Raw genomic sequence first — 22,805 nt, 5'->3', positions numbered from 1 at the left:
TTCTTACTCCACCTGGAATTGTTTGGACCAGGAATGTATGCCTGCTCCTCCGATTTTGAAGATACTACCATGTTAAAAATGCATTTGGGTTGCTGTTGCTGTTTGGAAACTATGAGCAACAGATGACTTTTGGAAACGTAGAGACAAAGTCAACTTGTTCCTTAAAAATATATATTTTCTGTCTGGCAGGTACGCTGTTTATAAATCAGAAGGCAGAGTTCGATCCAGAGCGGCCATCAGTCAGTGTGGTGATCGAGGCACGAGATGATGGAGTCCCAGCATTGTCGTCCCTCACCACCGTCCAGGTGCAGATGTCTGATGTCAACGACAATGCTCCAACTTTCCATCAGTCTGAATACAGGGCTACAGTGTCTGAGGACACCCTGCCTGGGGCCACTATCTTGACCTTGGAGGCAATGGATGCCGACTTGTCACGGGACAACTGTGGTTTTGACTTTGCCATCGCCAGTGGAAATACAGGCAACGCCTTCCAGATTGAGAGCAGTGTGCGGTATGTGGAGGGGCGGGGCTTCCAGACAGTGGGGACCCTCATCTTAGCTGAACGGCTAGACTTTGAGACCACCTCACGATACAACCTCACTGTGGTGGTGTCAGACCGTGGCGTTCCCCAGCGCAGCTCCAGTGTTGTGGCGGTGATCTCAGTCGCCGATGCCAACGACAACCCACCAGTCTTTGGTCGCGCTGAGTATAGTGTGGCGCTAAGTGAAGGAGCGGCCGCTGGCACGGAAATTTTACGCCTGACAGCCACAGACCCAGACTCTACCACGAACACTGAACTCCAGTATGCCATCAGCTCTGGAGATGAGATGGAGCTCTTCTCTGTCGATCAGTGGACCGGGGCGCTACGGCTGCGGAGGTCTTTGGACCGTGAACGGCAGTCCTCCCATGTTGTTATTGTGCAGGCATCTGATGGTCATGGATACTTTGCTTTGGTCCCTGTCATTGTAGAGGTGAAGGACATCAATGACAACAGACCTTACTTCCCTATCCAGACACTCACAGCAAGCATTCGAGAAAACCAGCCACCAAACTCTTTGGTCACTGTACTGCATGCCATTGACTATGACACAGGTGTGTTTGGCCAAGTGCGATATTTCATGCTGGACATGTCGGGAGAGGGAAAAGACTCCTTTCTAGTGGAACAATATACAGGAGAGGTCCGGGCACGATCGACTTTTGACTTTGAGAAGCTGAATGCTTTCAGTTTTGTTGCTTTGGCTGTGGATGCTGGAAACTTCTCAGCTACTGTCACAGTGCAGGTTTATGTGACAGGAGAGGATGAGTATGATCCTCTCTTTACTTCTCCAACCTTTTCCTTTGAGGTTCCAGAGGGGGCCAAGAAAGGGCAGATCATTGGGCAGGTACAAGCTACTGATGAAGACAGCGGTGTTGATGGCATCATCCTCTACTCCTTTGCAAGCCATTCACCCTACTTTGATGTGAACCGTACCACAGGTGTAATTTTCCTGAAGATGGACAGCTCGGGCCACCATAGTGGGACAGGTCGTTCCAAGAGAGAAACCCGGCTGATGACTTTGGATGTGGAAGCCCATAGTCCTTTGGACATTTCACGTACAGCCACTGCCCAACTGACGATTGATGTCACGCAAACCTCCTTTGGCCTCGCCCCTGATGTTAACATTTTGCTGATCATAGTAGTTGCCGTATCACTGGGCGTCATCATTATCCTCATTGTGATAGCGGTAGTGCTATTTCTGGTAAAGACTAAGCGGCGCAAGAAAGGGCAGGGAGCCAACCGTGGGGCTGCTACACCTCAGGGCACAGCCCTACAGAAGTTGGATGAAACTGCTGGGGGAGAAAGGATCTACCACCAAACTCTTCCTGGCTATGCAGGTGATCAAGGTAATGCGGCCGGGGGACCTTATGCTAGAGGTGGGTCCTTGGATCCCTCCCATTCCAGTGGGCGGGGTTCTGCTGAAGCTGCCGAAGACGATGAGATTCGGATGATCAATGAGTACCCCCGCGTCTCCAGCATTTCGTCTTCCATGCAAGAGCATATCTCTGCCCGAGGTCCAGACTCTGGGATCCAGCAGGATGCCGACCAGCTCTCTGACATTTCCTGTGAACCAGGGGCCTTGGATGCTGGACAGTGGTTCAAAGGAAAGAAGCTTGGAAGTCTCAGTGGGACTCTGCTATCAGGCCAGCACCCCATCTACAGGGATGAAGGTGGTGGCTATCTGGGGGTTGGAAGGGGCTTAAACATTTCACACCCAAAGGACTATGCCTTTCCAGAGGATGGGAAACCCTCTGTGGATGGTTCTCTCACAGCCATAGTAGCCAGCGACGAGGAGCTGCGGGGCAGCTACAACTGGGACTACCTGCTCAACTGGTGCCCACAGTTCCAGCCCTTAGCCAATGTCTTCACAGAGATTGCCCGACTGAAGGATGAGACCGCCCCTCCCAATAACCCACGCCGGCCTTTCCAACCAAAGCCTAAAGCCGACCCAAAGCCAAGAATCGACCCACCTCCTCTCATCACCTCTGTGGCCCACCCAGGAGCTAAGTCTGTTCCCCCAAAACCAGCCGTCGGACGGACGTTCCCACATTTGGCATCCCTACGGCGGTCACCTATCAGCCATGAGGGCTCTATTTCCTCCGCAGCGATGTCCCCAAGCTTTTCCCCCTCCCTCTCCCCATTAGCTGCCCGCTCGCCAGCCGTCTCTCCCTTCGGTGTCACGCAGGGTCCCTCAGCCTCGATGATCAGCACAGCGGAACATTCCTTGGAGCATGGCGAGGAGGCTGAGCTGAGGATCTGATGTGGTCGAAGGAGAGGATTGTCAGTCAAGGAAGGTCGAGTGTGTGATGTGATGAGCTGTGATGTTCTCACTCGCTCAGAGTGTGGTACAGGCCCCCTTTTTGCCATGGTGGTGATGGTCTCTTTCTCAGGACCACCTGCTATGTGACAGACTCCATCGCAACTCGGCATTGATGTCTGTAGATACACGTCGTACTGCCTCACTGGCTGGCCAGGAAGCTAAGATTCCAAGATTCCCTTTTTAGCTTAAGAGGCTGAACAACCATTCAGTATTACTTTGCAGCAAGTGGATATGCCTGCTACTGTCACTCTTTGCATCGATTTGACGAATGTCTAGAAGTTTTTGAAAAAAAATCCAAGAAACATGATTTTTATGCACATTTAAGTATGGGGAATCGAAGGATGTTAAAATGTTGCTTTACTATTTTTATACAGTCTTTTGTTTTCTGACTAGAAAATGCCATTGCCTCGTGTCAGGAGGCTCTCACTGTGTTATATCACACGTATGTATGCCACTCTATGTATGTTTGTAATAGTGTTGCATATTGCCATTTGAATTGGAATGAAAAGACTATTGACATCTGTGATGTGAGTGCCTGGGGAACATTTTGTGGTTTATTATTTATATACATATATATATTAAAAAGTCCAAGCGCTTGCTATGTTAGAAGGAAAAGTGCAAATTAGACTAGATTGGTTTTTCAGTATGGTGTTTGTTGTAGTAGTGTTTTACGGGTGGACTTTGCAGGCCTTGCATAGTGTCTGCTCCACCACTGTCGAGAAAGAATGGCTGACCTTTTTTTGAAAACTGGGACCTTCCACCTCTTTTGTGGCTCCACCAAAACTCCAGCCTGCCAACACCAACAGCAGGGCCATAGATCAGGCGTATGAGTTGGGCCAAACTCATTTATCAGCAGTTCCTTCCACCCCTTTCATTTGAGAACCTCCAGTCACAGTAGATATTTCCTGTTTCCCAGAAGCAGGAAACCTTGCCATCCACAAATCTAGGCTGACCAATGTCAACCACTTCCCTCCTAGCTAACTTCTGGTTGCAAACCTTTAATAACAAAAGAAAACTCAAAAAGCTTTCATTGACCATGCAGGCCATCTGCAACAGCTTGCTAGAAGGCTCTTATGGCCTGCTGTTAATACAAAAGAACGGCTCAGACACCATTAATTGTTTCAAGGCTACGTGTTTTTCTTTGATTGTTAGTTTAGAGCCAGAGCTCTGGTCATGGCTTATGTTATACTTTTGGCTCTTTGATCTGCATAGGTCCAGGTGAAGGAAGGTGACATTTTAATAATGGGCATAATGTTTGTCATGGTATTTAGTACTAATGGCAGAGGCTCACTTTTAATAGTAGAGGTGAAGTCCTGAATAAAGTAACCTTCCTTTGCATTTCCCCCTGTATTCTCCCATGTCCCCCACATTTTTGAGAGTCAAGATTAGATGACAGATGTTCCAGGGCAATTCTAAACCTCCTCTCCTCCTTTCAGAGCTGCCACATTTTGCCACAAACTTAAATTGTTCTAGAGGACAAAACGTACAAAGCATTTGTTGTGGCCATTGAGCTGTATGTTAAATATCTAGGTGCAGTTGTGGATCATGTTCTCTAAGGACAGGACAAGCCTCCAGGTGGGACCTAAGTGATTTTTGAGATGGCTGCCAGCATTTAGACAAAGGAATGGTTGTCGAAGCCTTTGCCCATGTATTTAAAGCACATAATAAATTCCTAACAACCCCCCCCCCCCCTCCTGACACACACACACACAATTTATTTCTGAAGTCTTGACTAGGATCTCAAATGTTTAGGCTGAACTGTGTTACAGATGTCTCTTTTAGAATTGTGAAAGGCAAATACACCCATTGTTACAAAATTATTAGCAAGGCAGCAGTCTACAGACATGGCTTGGAGCAGACAAGTGGTTAGGTGACGGCCGAATCCAGATGACCCATGATCCGGCGTGCAGAGGGAATTCACAAACACGGCTTTACTCCCAGGGAAGGGGAGCTGTGGATGGCAGCTATTACTGGACAAAAACAGCAACAATGCCTCACAATGCAAAGCAAGCCAGCACCACCAGAATGGTCTGTAGGCACATGGCACATCTGAACATCAAAAGAAATGGACTGGCAGAGGACGGAGGACTCTTCTTCTTTTCTTTCGAAAGCCACAGACCATACCCGCATTGTAGATATGTAAATAGTCCCTTCTCACAAATAACCACTGAGCTGAGCCTTCCTCTGGGGCTGTCGGATATTTGACTTAATTAACAATCCAAACTGAACATGGCTCTGAAAGCTTCGAAGAATGTACATGTGTTTGACGTGGCTCAGTAATCAAGAGGCGTTCCTCTCCCATGTTTCTTCATGTGGACCACAGACATGTTTACATAGCTGTAATGGATTTTTGCCTCAATTGCTGCACCAGGGGAAAAAATGAGCAATACTTTTTTTTTTTTTTAAATATACAAATTCAGGCAAATCCATACAATGGTGCTTGAAGGTTCTGGAGCAACAAAGGACTCAGAGCAGAAGGACAAATTTGATTAACCAGGTTAATAGAGGACAAAATAAATAATAAATTGCAAGAACTCATTAGATGACTTATTATGTTCTTCCTGTTCTAGCTCCAAAATTTGGAGTACTTGGTCTTCGTTTTGTACAAACAGTATTGTAAACATGGACTTTTAAAAATGAATTTTGATGGGTGAACATCTAATGATTCTCATAATATATCTTCTTCTCGTTGAGGCCCTAATATTCGGGTACCAAAACACAGTCTTTGAAACCTTTCTTGTCTCTGTGCATTTCGACCAATCAGATGGTGGTGATAAAAACCAGTATGGTTTAGTCATGCTTTTGCCACTGCTTACGACACGTCAGCGTGGGTACGGGTTGGGTACAGCTCACATAATTTACAATGGAAAATCATCACTGCGGTTCGGCTTGGGCACGGCTTGTTTCTTGGTGGCAGTGGAAAAGCACGATATCTGTGTTCCCAGGACAGCAGTATTACAGAGTATGAGCTATTTGTCTCTAATCCAAGGAATGGTAAGCTCCATAAAAGCAATATTGTTCATAATTACAGTAGCTGGTCGAATTATATAAGATGGAATTGAAAACGTACTGAGACGTTCTTCTTCTCGGCTGGAAGCTGCCCTTTCTGGTGGTGTACGAGTATTTGCTACGATGCGTGCCTTCTTTTCCTAAACCACACGCAACAGTTTTACATCATTTAAGGGAGGCTAAACCAGTCAACCCAGGGATTCTCTTCTTCATTTTTAAAAAATAATAGTGAATGACAAAAATATCAAACTGGGCTTAAAAACCATTAACGTAAACTTTGTTTTTAGTTTATATTACAGTTTCTGTACTTAAAACCTAGTATCTTAGGATTGTCATGGAATTGCTTAGACTCTTATGGCAATGTCTTGTGGTCATTTGCAATCCTATGCATCATTTGACAAATGAAACAGCTCAGTTCTAAGTGTAACATCACCAGCAGCATTTGCTTGTTGGGTCCTGGATGCCAGGGCAGTTTGTGGCAGGTTTATGATGTTTTTGGGTTTATACTCTCCCCTCAGCACAAGCTGCAGACTACAGACCAGTATACCTCTACAGCGAGCTGGTTCCCAGCTGCATCTGTGTTGGGGTGTGCTTTTTATAAAACATAGTTTAGATGCCTCTCTAATCTGAAAATAAAATTCTCACTCTGTGGTTTTTTCATTCAAATTTTTATTGAAGGTCTTAATTAGCGCTGATGTCCCGAGCCGATACCAAAGATGGCAATCAGGGTCAATCCAGGCATTTCTTAAAGTGATCAGTATCAGCCACCACAATCCGATCCAAAGACCACATTAATTTCCTGCGTCTGCCTAATTTACATTGTAAGGTTCCATCACACACTGCAGTGAGCCTGAGGCACATGGTTTGAACTACAAGCTACGGAGATGTCAGCCACGTGAAAATTCTTTAAACTGGAAACTCAAAGTAGCCCAACAGCTACCTGCAATGTTTGCAATGCAATCATTTAGAAAGGAAATAGCAACAGCGCGACAAATCTAATTCGGCCCTTGCAGAAACATAGTAATGAGCGACACTACAAAATCGCAAGGCTCACTCAGACTAAGAATATACTGACTGCCTACTGTATGTCTAAGTATAATTACTTATTTATCAGATTGGTACTGAATCAGGAGATATAAATATTGAATGGAACCAGTGGATCAGGATGTCCCTATTAAGTAGCATTTGATGGGTTTAAGTGTTTACTTCACCAGTGAGGAAGTGCAAATGTGATGAAGTCGATGTGTCTTTGCGGACTCATACTGTACACCCTCGTGTGAGTCGTGACACTTGCCTGGAGGAAGTCTGGGATCCCCAGTGATACTCCATATTTATTTGTCAATGATCAAGTATTGCCCAGGTCTTATTTTTCAGGTGCTCTTCAAAGGCTGGACAGCCAATCAAGGTCATGAAAATACACAAAATGTTTCTGGCAGCAGAGCTTTGGTGAGGGAGCCCAGCGTAAGGTCAGATTTATTACTGTCTAAACATTAGCCATGGAAGAAAGGTCTGGAATTTACATTTCTCCTGTGTTTTTCAATGAAAGGCCCTTTTTCCTGACAGTTCTTCAATGCATTTTAATTGTTAACATGTCAGTAAAATAAAAAGTTGTTTATTGGTTTGGAGTGGAGTGCTTAGTGGAATGTAATTAGCAGCTTGATAAGTTGCATTCCTGCTAAAAATGTTTAATTATATAAAGACACCCAAAAAAAAAGTAATTCCTGAAAAAAGCAAAGCCCTAGCCCTCGCACTAATGACGGTATAGTACTGCTGAAATGAAACTTGCTGGCCAAAAAAGCAATTTCCCAACTTGAGTGCAGTGAGTTCCAGGAGCAAGCGAGAGCTGTAAAATCGTTTAACGACGTGAGCATCGCTTTCCGCTTCCCCTTTGAGGCTGCCCTAACATGGACGGCTGCCTGATTGTGATTACCACAGAGGATTTATATCTGAATATATTTTTTGCATTTCGCTGAAATGTCGATAAATGCCAGAACAGATTTTCCGCCGCGTTGAGCTTGCGAGGATTTTGACAGCAGACAGAACTAAACGACTTGGTGACATGTAACAGTGTTTCGAGGACCTGTAGACTTAAATAGTTCTGTAGCTGCAAGCAGAATCACAGTCCACTGAAAAGATCACACTGAGGAGTCATACGAGAGAATTACTACAGCAAATATAGGCGGTAGCTACTTAAACACTAATGACTAATGAAATTCTCAAAAGTGAATCTTGCTAAGCAGCCGGAAAGTATTCACTAGTATGAAAAGTAAGCAGTCCTGTAGGAGGTCACATAGCAAACCATGTTTATAAGCGGAAAGCAGATCCTTGTTTAAAACCACCATGTCTTTGCTGTGTTCATTTTTCTTGAGTTACTTTGCTATGGAAAATACCTTAAGGTGCATGTGGCTGTTTTTTTTTTAAATTTTAATTTTAAATAAAAATAAACTAATTTGATTTTAAGTTCATGCAGAACCCAGGGCATATGAACAACGACCCATTAGTGTTTGTTTAAAACTCCAAATTAAATATCACAGAGCTTGCATTGCCCATCTTCACTGATCTTATAACTACTCCCAACTCACCTCCCCACATAAGAAAAAAAAAAAAGAAACTGCATTGCTTCCAATTAATTGAATGTAACCAAGCTGACCCATGAGAATAACCAAATGCTACTGTCATTCTTTGGGGGGCGGATCTGAGTAAACGGCCATCCACTTGAATCGGACAGATTCCATATCTTCTCCATTACATGGAGAACACAGCTGGGCGATTTTGCTTCATGTACTGTGTAATGGTCCGATTCTCTTTATACCACCGTTCAGCTCGTGCACGCAGTCCACCAGAATTCCCACGTGGCCTTTGCACCTGTTTCCCTTTAAAGCTGTATTATATATGAAGGTTTATCTTTCTGTTTAAACCCTCAGAAAATGTGCTGTATCTCACACAGCTGTTCACTATCTTATCTCCTCCCATGGAAAGTGACGGGGGATATAATCGCAGATTCAGAACAGCCGCGAGCCAGGAGATGCTTGCTGGATCCGATGCATTAATGTCCTGTCAAGGTTGTGAAACACCCTCTGTCGGAATCAAAGGCAGATGCGAGGAACAGACGTATAAGATCATGAGCATAGATGGACATTAACGGGAAAAGGCATGCTGGATTGTAAATCCTCAACAGGGCCAACAGTTGTTTATTCAGAAAATGTGAAGAGCAGCGAAGGGTTTTGTATTAGCAAATGGAAGGAATATTGTGTTTTTTTGAGGAAATCCAAACGTGTCGCCGATTCCTTCCATACCTCATGTTCCTAGAAGATTCTGTCAGACCACCAGTTGCCAGGACTTGATGTGCGATGTCCTGTCTGGGATTCTTGGAGTGACTGTTTTTTGGAGCTAGTGTGGCCTTTTTGTTTTGCATTAGCTCGCGACCTATCAGGCTGCGTTATCCGAAGCAACCAACTCCCGAACAATGCAGCACGTGTTGCAGCTTGCATTCACTGCTGTCACAGGCTGCAGTGGCAGAAGGAGCAAACTGCCAGTGTTGGGGTTAGGTTTTGTGGGATCTTCTCATACAGAAGTCTGGGTGTCGAATGTATTCCTTATAAGGATTTCCTGTTTAAGGAACAAGAGTGTGTGGGGTTTGCAGGAATGATCTGCCTTCATATCAACGGCCATTGCAATCCCTCAGCTACAGTACTACTGGTAAATCACCTGTCCCTGATGGAATTTACAATTCCCAATAGTCATTCTAATGCTAGCACCCAATTACATGCCGTTTTATGATTTCAGAGCTGGTTTCAATGTAATTTGAATGTAACATTCTAGGTGAGAAATCCCTCCTATGGCCCACCTCAGGTCACCGACGCTGTTAGTGTGGGTCTGTAGCTGGATCTTCTCCACCCCTAATGGAGGTGTTTAATCTGACCTCCAACTGATGATGTAAAATTCAACACGTGTGTTCAGATTCATCCCCATGCTGTCATTGCAGCCAGCACGAATTGGGAATCGAAGAGCTTGGCTACAGCTAGGGGTACGATGCGAAACATTTCATCTGTGAAAGGAGCAAAACCATTGTCTGAACTCTTGACGAAGTCATGTCACGTCACTGCTTTGGTTGGCATTCTCGTAGTGGCAAACATGGCAGATGTGAATACCGACATCCAACTGAAATCGCAACCGGAACACCCAAAACGAAAAGTCATTTACCTTACGATTGTCTTTTATTTTCTGCACAGTGCCTTTCTTTGTTTTTAAGACCTTGGATGGAACAGACATTTCCGTCCATCACACACTCCTGGTCACTGTTTTTTGCCGCAAACCTTTGTATATTATTGTAGCTAAGGAATGAAAAACTTTTATTTATTTTATTTTGTAAAAAAAAATAATGAAATGTTTATTTGTTCTTGTTCCTCAATATATTCTTGAAGTCACATGTTCTGACTGATTTGTACTTTGTATGTAGCTGTGCGTTTGTAGGCATACGTTCCACCTTGAGTCTTCTCGATGTTGTTCTTGAGCACGGAAGTGTTGTTTGCGCCGGTGCCATCCATTTGAGAACAGATGCCTTAATAAATGTCCTGGGAATATTCGTTACGAACACGGAGATGTTTTTGTGTCTGTTTTCAGTCTGTCCGCTTCAAACAAGGGAGAAAAAAAATGTTTACTTAGCTTAGCGGTTTCTGCAAAACAATTTACATGTGTGGTTGCACTATTTTTCCCATATATGTACAACAGAACATTCAGTGGATCAGGTTAGGTATGGGTCACAACATGCAAATCTCCATCCAGGGAGCTTAATGCCTGACCTTTAGGTCACAGAGGTCGAGTTTATCTTCAGCCCCGCAATGGCGCCCCTCTCCTGTCCAGAATGTTATTCAGGTTCCCTTGAAGTACAACGGTCATCGTCTGACTTTCAGGCTGCTGATCACTGAATGCACATGATAAAAAGCTTCTCAGTGTAAGCTTGAAAGTGATGGCGGCCCACCGAAAAAACACACCACATCTACACTGAAGAATATTAAAGGGTTTTTATTTTATCTGCCCCATTTAAAGACTTCTTGCATCCTGTCTTAATAGTAAAGAAATAATGGACATTTGCTCCCGGTTGCTGTTGACGGAAATTTGTTCCCATTCCTGAACTGAATGACCAGCAGAACCTTGGAAATGTTGTGATTTTAATGACGGCTGCATATAATAGCTTTTGCATGGTTTTCCAGATGTTTCCACAGAGGCAGGAGAGCCTTTGTAGAACATGACAGCACCCCACCCCCCCCTTTTTAAAAAACCCCTATCCACTGAGGTGGCGCTACTGTGCTGGGCAGGTCTTCAAAGTTAATGATACTGCAAGTCACTAAAAGTGTGGTTTTACTTTATACCAGCTGGCCAATTAATTGCATCGCCGTCTTATTCAGGGCAGGCATTCCAGTAATGGTTTCTTTCTGCAGAGAGGTTCAAATAAAATCAGAAGAATGGTTACAGTTGACGCGCCATCTTATAATGTTCACAAGTTGAATCGTGGCAGCAGTCTACGTGTCTATGGAGTTTGGGCAAACAGGACCAGACTAGGCGAGATGTCTTACAGCATTATGGTGGGGGGATCCTGTCAAGTGGAGATTACCCATAAGCCCCAGCTTGCTCAGAAGCCTTTACTCTCCAGTGCCCACTGCGTGCTGAGGCAGGAGCTGTCAGGGATACACAAAAGATTCACCCAATTACCATTTCATTTATTCTCTCCCTTTCACCCGCTCCTCTTCTCCGACTTTCTGATACACATTTATAGTCCTGTCAGGCTGCTTGCGTGACTAAGAGGTGCAGTGGAGGGGGGGGAAAAAAAATCCCCTCCTAAACCGACTGGCACGCAAACTCCTACTAACTATTTTTGGACCTTGTTCTTTTTTGCTGCCTTTAAAAACTGGTGGGGGATGACAGGAGAAAGAAGGCAGGCAAGGCACTGACAAACTTCTGGTTCTGATTTTCGGTAGCCCCGCCTCCTTGTCCAGCCCCGCTGACGTCAGGGCCCTGGGACTGAGGAGGAGTGAGGTGTATTTTCACCCGTGCGGCCTGGCTGTACGGCCAGCACCCACACCTTCCGTCACTTAGCAACCGTTGCCACCTGATTCCTATTAGCAGCACTGGCCTTCGTATCGCAGGCTTTGGCCCTGGACTGCTTTCCGTCTCCCTTCTCTCGTGCTCTTTCTTCCAGGTCCCTTGTCTGGATTTCGTCTTTAATTCGTCTTTCGCTTTCCTGCTTGATGAAAGAGAGGTGTTCGTATTTTAGTCCTATCCGCCAGCTGACGCATGTTCTTGGCTGAGAGAGACTCTCAAAATTATTCCTTATGTCTTTGTCTGCGATGATTGTAAAGGAGTTTCGGGCTTACTGTCAAGAATGAAGAGAGGATGGGATTCATGTTTTATAGAGCTTTCAGCATAGCACCGATCTTCAAGTGTGTGAAAAGCAGGGCTGGTATTTCTGTGGGTAATAAATCCATGGTTAAAAGAATTTATCAGCAAACTGTACCTTCATTGGCATCCTGACCAGGGAGGACCCCAGCCTTGTCCCCATTGGGCCTACAATAGGCTTCAGACCTCTGCGTGACCCTCATCAGGATAAGTAGTTAGAAGTGGGAGATGGATGGATGGATGGAACTTGCTCTCTGCTCACTCCACATCACAGAAAAAAGCTTTACAATAAATTCATATTTTATTTCATGTTTTCACAGTCATGGCTGATTGACCATAGTGAAAAAAATATGTTGTTGATGTTTTTGAAAAATTTGGTTAAGAAGCTCCTGAAAATGGGTGGGAATGGTTCTTTTAAAGTGCAGATGCAAAGGTTCAGCCTGTATAAGAAAACAAAACATGTATAATGAAGTACTGGGTGTTGGTGGAGTTCTGAATGTTTGCATACAGGAAGCAGTGGGGGGGTGTTTCAGCTGGCCTGATGGGCCATTCCGATCATGGACGACTTCAGTGCTAATTGATGTCTAGGCGCCATTCCAATCATGGACGACTTCAGTGCTAATTGATGTCTAGGCGCCATTCCGATCATGGACGACTTCAGTGCTAATTGATGTCTAGGCGCCATTCCGATCATGGACGACTTCAGTGCTAACTTGATGTCTAGGCGTCATTCCGATCATGGACGACTTCAGTGCTAACTTGATGTCTAGGCGCCATTCCGATCATGGACGACTTCAGTGCTAATTGATGTCTAGGCGCCATTCCGATCATGGACGACTTTATGTCTAGGCAAACCCAAGTGAATGAGCATAAATAAAAAAATACCTTGGGACAGCTTAGTGTTAAGGGGCTTCAAGCATAATGGAGTAATATTAGACACTTTAATCTGAGATCTCACTGACATGAGAACTGTTTGCATCTCGTATCAATTTCAATTATGTTGGGTACATCAAATAAATCCTGAAGTAACTGCCAGCCAGTGGGACACATGATCACATATTGTAGTTGGCAGGTATTTCCTAGCTGCCGACAAATGGATTGCACTCCTTCAGTGTTTGGGCAGAATTGATCGTTTTGAGAAAAGGCTTCTCTGTGAGTCCACCGTGAGTCAACCTCACAGTGAGGTTGGGAAACTAATGATCACATGATCACGGGGCAAAGTCGAACTGTTCGTGTCACGTCTAAAGCAGGTTTTTCTAAAGCAGATGTTTCTCATATATCACACAGATCTGAACATAAGTTGAGGTGAGCAATCCATATGACTTCAAGGCTGAAAGAAGGCCATTTCGCTGTACTTGCCTGTTCTAGTGTCACCCTTAATTTGCATAGGTTCATCTTCAGACACTAAGCTCCAAAGATGTAAACCGCAAAGAATTTCAACTCCACCTCTCCATGACTGAGATATGAGGATTGTTTCTGTTTTAAAAACCTGCTATGGATAATGTTCGTCCGTATGGATTTCTGACCTCCTTGTTGAATGCAGCCTGAAGGTCCAGATCTATAAAGACAGATACAGGCGATCACAGTTTTTTTTTTTGCTGGCAAATATTTCACAGAAATACTGATATGGATGCAGAAAAAATGGACGCCTCATAGCTTTCACCGTTGTTCAGTGAAAATAACATTTTCTGTCCTTCCATCTACGAAAACAAGGCAAACCCAAATTAAACAAAATACGACATAAATGACAAAGAGAAAGTGCCTGCATTGTCTTTTAAAATCTAGTTTCATTTTAATTTTGGACAGAAAGTGTTTTATAGTCTTGTTGTTTTTCTTTTTGTAGTTACCATGTCACTTTGACCCAGCCGGTGAAAGCTGGGCTTATTTTCTTTAGTTCGATATCTCCCTGGGACTCTGGTCCACTGCTTTGGCAGGAATGGGGAATGAGTGAGACAGATTGAGAGATGAAGAGAGAGAGATTGATGGAGTGACCGCAAAAGGCATTCAGGTCTTTCTACCACTAAGTGAAAAACAGAGAAGAAGATAGAGAGAGCTCACTGTTTGTTTTTCACCTCCATCACTGAAGCCACTCCTCACCGAGAAGATGATGCCTGTCTGTCTCACAACAGAACCTTCAACTGTGTCCCAATGTCATGAATGAATGAATGTGTATCCACTGAAGCACGTTGTCAGGAACTCAGGAAAAACAACAAAATTACATTCAGAATCAATAAAACAAGGTTATAATAAGGTCTTTGCAGAGGTGGATAGTTCAGGGCCAGAAAGCAAAAATCCAGACCAAGATTTTGTTTCAACCAACTAGTTGCGTATAAAGACTTACAGTCACAGTTGACTGGTTGGTTGAAATTATATCTTGGTCTGGAACAATAGTCATGAACGATCCAACTCTGCCTATTTGCAATTCCACTTCTGTTCTACTTATCAGTCATATTCCGAATTGTTTTAAAAAATCTTCTGAACCATGTTTTTAGTTTCTACTAACTTTCTTCTGCTTTTTAACATCAGCAAGCTTCCCACTGACGCTACTCAAAATCTGAGGTTAACTGGCAACTTTCCTATGTTATTGTTCGGTGCATAATGTTCATTGTGAAACCTTGTGATGATGTTAACCTGTATTGCCATCTCACGATTGTGACCCCCTGGATCTCTATGGACAAATGGATAGCGTTTTCTTTTGGCTATATCTCAAAGAGTTGCACAGAAGCACTAATTGAGCCATCAATGTTGAATCCAGAAATATCAATGGCTCTTCTGTTTATCATGTTGCATTTTGTCTGTTTGTTTCAGCCGTCCCTTCTTTAGAGGAAAGATGAGACCATCATATTCTTTAGTATTTTAGTCACTGATTTGTTTCTTTTTTACTGCTCTTACTATCTACATCTGTGCTCAGACCTCAGAGGCTTCATTTGGCTTAAATCACAACCAAAAAAGCCTTGTAAAACTTTACTGTACGTGAGATATGCTGTTATATCCCCAAACGTTGTTGAAGAGTCCACTCCATTCACCTCACACACAGTCTAATCTTTATGATTCAACTTTAGAAAAAAACGTATGAATGTCTTTAAAGGATTTCTTTTTCTTTGAGACATCCCATACACACAGATAGGAATATACACGTTGGGTGGCTCATCTCACTCCCTCACCATACAAGCAGCAACAACTTTTCAACCTTGGCCACAAATGAGGCCATCGTTCTGTGCCAGAAATGATTGACGCCAAAAGGCTGGGCAAAATTTGTAATGATGCCACAGACCACAACTGACTGATTTGGCAACTTCATTTGACAATAGGATATGGACAGCATTGGTTTGTCTTCCTGTCCCCTGTGGAAATGAGGTGGGTGCAAAAGGAGAGCAGGCTCATTACCATGCTGATCCTGAACGTGGAAGCCATGAACCTCCCAAAGCCCTCATAAAAGGCTCAATGAAATCTTATCAAGGGCCATAGAGACAGACTACATATAGTGAAAATTGGCATATACAGAGTATGGCTATCATCACAGAAAGTCATTACATGTTATCTTGTGTCACTAAATAGTCTACAGACCAATATTGTTTTCACCTGTGTGAAGAATTGTGGGTACATGTCTATGGCTTGGGAAACAGATAACAAAGCATTTATGAAACAGTTTTTTCTGAGTTCTCAAGTTCAAGATTCATCTACTTCATGAATTCCTGTACTATCCTGATGCTTCTTCTCGTTCCCTGAATGTCCTTATGTTGCACATCTACTCCTTTAATAGTCCTATTAGATCTTGCTTTGTTAGAAATTGTTGTTTAGCTCCTGCTCCAGTAACTTGCAATTTGGTGTTCATTGGAAGCTTGCCTAGATTCACTTATGCCTAGTTAACTCCTTGACAGCATGTGGCACACATCAGGAGCGGACGGAGCGGATCATGACAGCATGTTTGATTGCAATGTGCTATTTGTCTGACCTGGACTTTGTCCTCATTTTGGACAAAAGTGTTAGAGGTCATAGAGCCATCTGTATATATTGGTTGCCTTAGCCTATGGCCAAATCTAAAGATAGATCAAATAGATGAGTAGATAGACAGATATTGCTTCATTCCATTAGTCTTTTCCATAGCATTTTTGCCATTAAAATGATGCTCTTAATGCATTAAATTGTTCATGATAACAGCCTACAAAGTTCCAACAGTAACGAGAGACAGACTTTCGCACACAAGGACATCAGTAGTTTTTTTATTGCCTCTGACTTTAAAAAATCCCCAAAGACCTCAGAATAATTTGAGTCAAGAGGAGTCACCAGTATACAGCCCTGCATCAGGTCTTTAAGAGCTTAACTTTAAATGTGTATAGTATTTTTAAGTATGATTTGCTCTCAGATTCTCTTTGAAAATGGATCCTTTCTGGTAAGGTACTTATTTCTTCGTGTGTAATGTCTCTCTTTCTCTGTGTGTTTTTCTCTGAGTGCCCTCAGAGACTTTTTTCCCCCCTGCCCTGTGGTTCTTCTTCAATATAACTTTCTTCTCATGTTGCATGATTTTATATTGCTTATTTTTGGAGGTGAACCTTTAAATTGACGACAAATTCCAAGGCTGTTTCTTGTGCCCACAGACCCACCAAGAAACATGGTATATACCCAAAAGAAAAGAAAATCCATTCGCATCATGCAAGTCTGCCATAGGTGCTTTCTTGATAGTTGTGTGCACCCATTGGTTAACTTCTCTTTCACTTCCTCTGACATGATTCCAGGCCCAATCAGAGGAGAGAAGAAGGGTAAGGATTAGACCGCACCAAAACCTGCAGGGCCTCGTTGGTAGAACAAACAGGTGCTGTTCTGAATTGCTTCCTCTTTTTATAAGACTTTTTAGCTTAGCAGGAGTTCACTGGCCCATGGCCTTTTCCCCCTCGAAAAACCTTGAACAGACATCTTCTCGAACTCGCTGCGGCTAATTAAAGGCCGAACAGAAAATAGAAAAAGCGATGAAAAAGAAACAACAAAAGACACGTGTTTGCTATTTGGTATTTGACCCAAACCGGAGACGGCTCAGCTGAATTATTGCTGCACGAACTTTACCTTTTATGGACATGGTGTAATGCAGTATTTTTGATTTCTCTTCACTTTGCATTTGTTTTGAACTATGTAGCAATGAGCAATGGTGCTAAAAGACTAATCGCCTGGGATTGGTCTGGGCAAGGGGACGGGCAGCGAGAGGTCATGCTGTGGGGCTATTGGGGGGGGGGGGTGGGGGGGGGGTTTATCATGTGTTGATCCTGTCAGCACAAAGGGGCTTAAACCAGACCCAGACTCTAGGAGATGACAGCCCTCTGAGTGAAGTTTGCCGGAAGTGGGTGCTGAGAGAAAAGGACAGAACATTTCAGCTTCGCTGTTTTCTCAGCCTTTAGTTGGTGGTTTTCACGTTAACACAGATAAATGTAGCAGCACCTGAAAAAAAAAACGCAAAAAAACATTGCCCCACATTCGCCTGGACGTGGCTCAGATCCGGTTATCTCACCGCATTTGTTTATCTTCACCACATAAACTGTTATGATCAGACAAAATTGAAGACAAGATAGTTGGGAGAGAAAAGCAGTGCTGGTTTATCTCCTTATAAAGGAAAACGATTGTAACAGGGTATGGAAATCGTGAAGCAAAGTCTAAAAGCTGGATTTTAGCTGGAGTTCAGACACAATGGCAGTGACTTAACGTGCCCATTCTATGCCTTGGGCCTGTCGTTCAGATCTATGATTCTGGGCAACTGTGGGATTGACTTCATTTGACGCATCCAAAACACGGCGTCACTCTCAACAGAGATATCACAGTGACAGATGGGTGAACATCACACACAAATCAATCTAGTTCTTAATGCGACGCGGCAGCTTATTGCTTATTGCTGCACATCCATGCATCAGAAAGACACTCGCATCTCGCATGGAGCCTCCTCAACTGCCAATATATATACGACTCTAAAAATACTGCGGTTTGGCCTGCAACTGGTGCTTTGCAAAGAAACCACAATGGCTTTTAGTAGCATACTTATGCTGAATGTAAGAAAAGAGACCAAGAAGAGGAATGTTTATTATTTAAATTAATAAAGGCCTTTGAGGGTCCGGTTTGTATTGTTTTAACAAAAGTGGTTTGGATGAGACAATGTGGCATTCTAATAATTTATTGCAGCTATAGAAAAAAACATTTATAGGGCTCCATTACATGGTTCTACCAAACTAGATGTTGTGAAAAATGCATAAAACACATTTTAATGTGGATGTGTTCATTCAAAGTCAGTGTTCTTTTTTTTGCACTGTGGCATCCAGATAGTTTTAGCTGAGGATAGAATTAAGTCCTAAACAATGAAGTGCATAGATCTGTGAATGGAAAGCAGAGTAGCTGTGTTCCTCCAGCTCCAGAATACATGCTGTAGCTCTCACCACCATTAATTTTGATGATTGCTATCAATGTTTATTGTTCTTTTGAACATGGCTGATGTATTTAGCACAAAGCACAAAAACTGCACCCCAAGAGGGTGTGGATTTGTGAAATGGCACCGTTATTTGCACAGCAGTTGAATCCGGCATATAAATTTGATCTTTTTTTTTTCCTTTGGCGGAGGAAATATTTGCGGAAAGTTAAGATCAAAAATGAGAGTTGAGCTATCGGTTGGCACAGATCATGTGACAATCTGAGTCCCAGACAGCAGAGAAATCTTGAAGTGCACTGAGGGCCGAATGTCAACACTTTAACAGAATATAATAAACCTTAAATCCTACCCAACAGTAACTGCACCATCAGCAAGGTGCCATTGTGTTACTATGTATAATTATATTAAAACATCAAAGAACAAGCCTTCAAACTGTGAACTTGGTGCCCCAAGTTGTACCGGTGGAACACATTTCTGATTTCTTTATTTTGTTGTCGCTTTTAAATAAATAAATCAGAAATGTGTTCCACCGGTACAACTTGGGGCTTTCATGAGTGGTTTAAAGTGTATTGAATGATTCAAACACCCAAAGTGACATGACGAGTAAGTTCAGCGATCTTATTTTTTAAAATTCCCCAGACATACCATGATGGGTTCTCTGTTACATGCCACAACAGGGGGATGGTGATTCATACAATACAAATGTAATTTACAAAACTAGTATCAGACAATGATATTGTGCCATGGACACCAAGTGATTAGTCAACCGAGTGACATAGTGATGAACCAAAATGCAAATTGTATTACCCAAAACTTTGGTACCATCTAATATGGAATCTTAAGAACGTGATGACGGAACCTAATGACAAGAGAGATTCATAATCTATGTGGGAATACTAAGCAACTAGTTTAATTAAAAAAATTCACAAAGTAGCAGGTGGGTTAAACCAGTTGGCTCAACTAGGATTTTGAACTTAGAAGTTGTGTTACGTTAATCTGGTGCTTTTATCCATAAGAACTTTTCGAAGAGGGAAGACTTCCCTCTGGACTTGTTGAGCAATACGAGCAACTGAACCATGCATTCAATCAGCAGACGCTATTATCCAAAGCAACTTGCAATTCAGAAGGCAAAGACAGCCAGTTCCTGGTGCAACTGGGGGTAAAAGGCTTTGCTCAAGGGCCTGACAGTGTCATCACTCAGCAGAGCCCAGTATTCGCACCTGCAACCTTCTGGCGATGGGCTCCGCGTTCTAACCCGCTGAGGCACACACTGCCCGGCAAACAGTTCTCAGCATTGTTAATTAAGTACTGTGTTCAGTGATTTAAATACAAGTTTTTTAATCTATGTTCTATTAGTATTGTGTCTTGGAATTTTCAATAGAGCAGTTAGCAACATCCATATTGTGAGTTTCTACTGCTTTGACTGTGCTTATATACAATTCAATTAGTGGTTTCCATTTCTTCCCTCAGCGCTTCAGGGCACAAAAAATCAGTGTAATTAAGATTAGTAGAATCAGTAACTGGTACACAGTTTAAATAGCTCACTTTGGAGACCTCCAGAGTAAAATAAAGCTTGCTCGCTTTATTTGCCCTTAAAAAAATCTCACACTGGGTCAGATTTCCAGCTCTACAGCTGTTCTATAGATACATTTTAGAGCCCAAGCCTGTGGCAGGACCAGCACAAATCTGCACGGCCAAGTAAACCACTGTCTTCCCTGTTGGTTCTGGTGAGGTGATCTCCTCCACAATTTAGGAGGTGAGGAGATACCTTAAGTGGAGGACATGGAAAGTCTCTGTGGGTACAGGCATCAAATGGGCAAGATCCAAAGTGTGCAGAGGTCTCCAAAGTCAAAGCTGGGTAGACATGTGATTAATAAACTAGACTTGTAGGTTTCAATCCTCTCAGGCCTTTGTTATTCTATTTCCCAGAGGAGAGAGAAACAACTTTAAATTACTGCAGTAAAACTAGAAAATCACACTAATATGAGCAGGTAAACTCAAGGCCTGGCAGATTCTTTTGGTTGTATCACCCCAAGCAGCCAAGCTGGCATGCTAATCTTGGCTTTGCCACTCTTTGGGAATGGCATGAAAATGGGCAGGCTTGCTTTAAGGTCGAAGATGATTAGAGTACGGGGGAAACAAGATGGATGGCCGTTGAGAAGCCCTGCGTTTAAAGTGTCTGAAAAATTTTCAGATCTTGGCTGTGCTCTCCTGCTCCCGCCGCTGTGTGAACAAGAGTGCTGTTCAAGGCTGCAGTGTCTAACACAAGGCATTACTCTCATTGGGTACACTGCACCACCTTCTTAAAAATAGCTGCCAGGCTTTTTATCATTATATTTGCAGAAACTGGAATATTTCTTTGTGGTTTTGGGGAAGGCGAATGCAAGAACGTGCGCTGAGTGAAAGAAAACACATTTTGGCAGCGCCAAAGTGCCCATGAGTCCGTACAGTTGGAAGGGAGAAACTCACACATATATCATCTGTCTGGTGAGATTTGGAATGTCCGCATGCCGCTAAGAAGGGGGCGATCTGGGGTGGGTCACTGTTTCTGCTGTCCGGCCCACACAGGCGTCCGGAGCTAAATCACACCTGAAATCCAGCAAAACACAGCGGCTTGTGTGAAACGTTCAGTGGTGTGGAAGCGTTAAGAAAAAACGTCCAATGGGAATCAGAGGGTGTTCTCAGGTGACGAATAGGGACACAGGTGTTAGAAATACTAGAATACCGGACCTGACAGGCTTTGGATTAAACTTAAATGTTCACTCCAAGGGTTTTTCATTACATTGGACTGATGGAATAAAAATAGCATCGTTGAAAAGCAAAAATGTCAGTCAAGGGATAGCTTTTGGGAAACTGTCGGCTATCACCTCAATGGTTAGTTTATACATACATACCAGGTCTTTTTCTGCACCTTGACGGGCCTCCATCAGCATTTTGCAGCTCTGATGAGGTGAAGGCAGGCAGTGAGTGGCCCCTGCGGGGCTTAAGCTACACTCCACCAGATGTGCTTCTCGACGTGTGCTGGCCGAACCGCGCAGGACTACCCGCGGTGCTTCTGAAGAATTCTCGTGCACGTTTGGACCACAAATACATTTTTTAAATGCTCCCTCAGAATTTTGTCACGGCTTGTTTTAGTGTCGCCATGTTTTTCAGGGGAAAAAATGGTCACCTTTTCTTGTGAAATATTGGGTGAATCCGATACTGGCTGGCAGCGGCAGATCGCTGTTGTTTTCGCTTTTTTTCTTCCTTCTCCACTTTCCACCCTGAAGTGCATTTTTTCTTGGGGGTGGAAAACTAGTGAGGACATAGTTTAGATAAGCCAAATTCCAGCTTTCTCGCAGGCATATTTAGATGCAAGACAACCGCAGGCGGGTGGAGAAAAAAAAGGCAAAATTCCCCTGGGATGAAGCTGGGGAAGAAGATGGATGAGGTGAAACATAACTGTCGTTTGGTTGCGAGAACCTGGAGCTGTAAGTTGGACCTTCTCACCCTCTGCTTCTTTCTATGTGCCAACGTGGAATGTTCAAATAAACCAAACCACGTACTGGATCCCTGAGAAAATCTACATGTGCAAGGACCGTGGTCCAAAAGTTGTCTTTCAGTTAAGTGACCTATTTACGTCCGCACTGACACTAACCCTAACCCTAAACCTAACCCAGATAAATGGAACTCATGTAACTATGGATGACAAGTTCAGTCAACGAGGAACTGAAACAGGGTTGAAGAGTCAAGCTCAATAAATTGGTTACTGTTGTGTTATCTTTGACTCCGCCAGCGGTCTCTGCAATGAGACAGACATGGGCAGAGGTGAGAGGGTGTATCCAGGTGAACAGCATGACAACAAGTCCATCAATGGTGGTGTTTTACTTGTGTACACTCACTCCTCACATTTACACATATCAGCGGCAGCTGGTGGCTAAGAAGTATTACAAAATAAAAATACTACCTATTGCGATTTTACAATAGTGAATTTTTCCAAAGAAGAGAGAGATTTCTTTAATGACAATAAAATTGTAGTATAGCATAATATAGTATAGTATAGTAGTTATTTCAAAATTTCAGTATTTAATCTCAAAAATTGAGGTGGGGTTTACCTGGTCTACCTCTATGGACCAACTACCTCTGATACAAATAAACAT

General features: G+C 43.3%; 1 protein-coding gene across 1 annotated transcript in view; it reads left to right on the top strand.

The window, feature by feature from the left end:
• The window catches only part of dchs1b (dachsous cadherin-related 1b), a 94,899-nt gene extending 84,438 nt beyond the window's left edge, over window positions 1-10,461 (top strand). Inside the window, exon 21 of the mRNA XM_023805229.2 lies at window positions 190-10,461. Within this exon, the coding sequence (XP_023660997.2) occupies window positions 190-2,798 (2,609 nt within the window). The 3' untranslated portion in view covers window positions 2,799-10,461. The remainder of the gene's footprint in view (window positions 1-189) is intronic.
• Window positions 10,462-22,805: the final 12,344 nt, after the last annotated feature.

This window comes from Paramormyrops kingsleyae, chromosome 18 (genome assembly GCF_048594095.1).
Source record: "Paramormyrops kingsleyae isolate MSU_618 chromosome 18, PKINGS_0.4, whole genome shotgun sequence".
Classification (NCBI taxonomy): Eukaryota; Metazoa; Chordata; class Actinopteri; order Osteoglossiformes; family Mormyridae; genus Paramormyrops; species Paramormyrops kingsleyae.
Note: the sequence above shows the minus strand (reverse complement) of the source record. Positions and strands in the feature narration are given on the sequence as shown.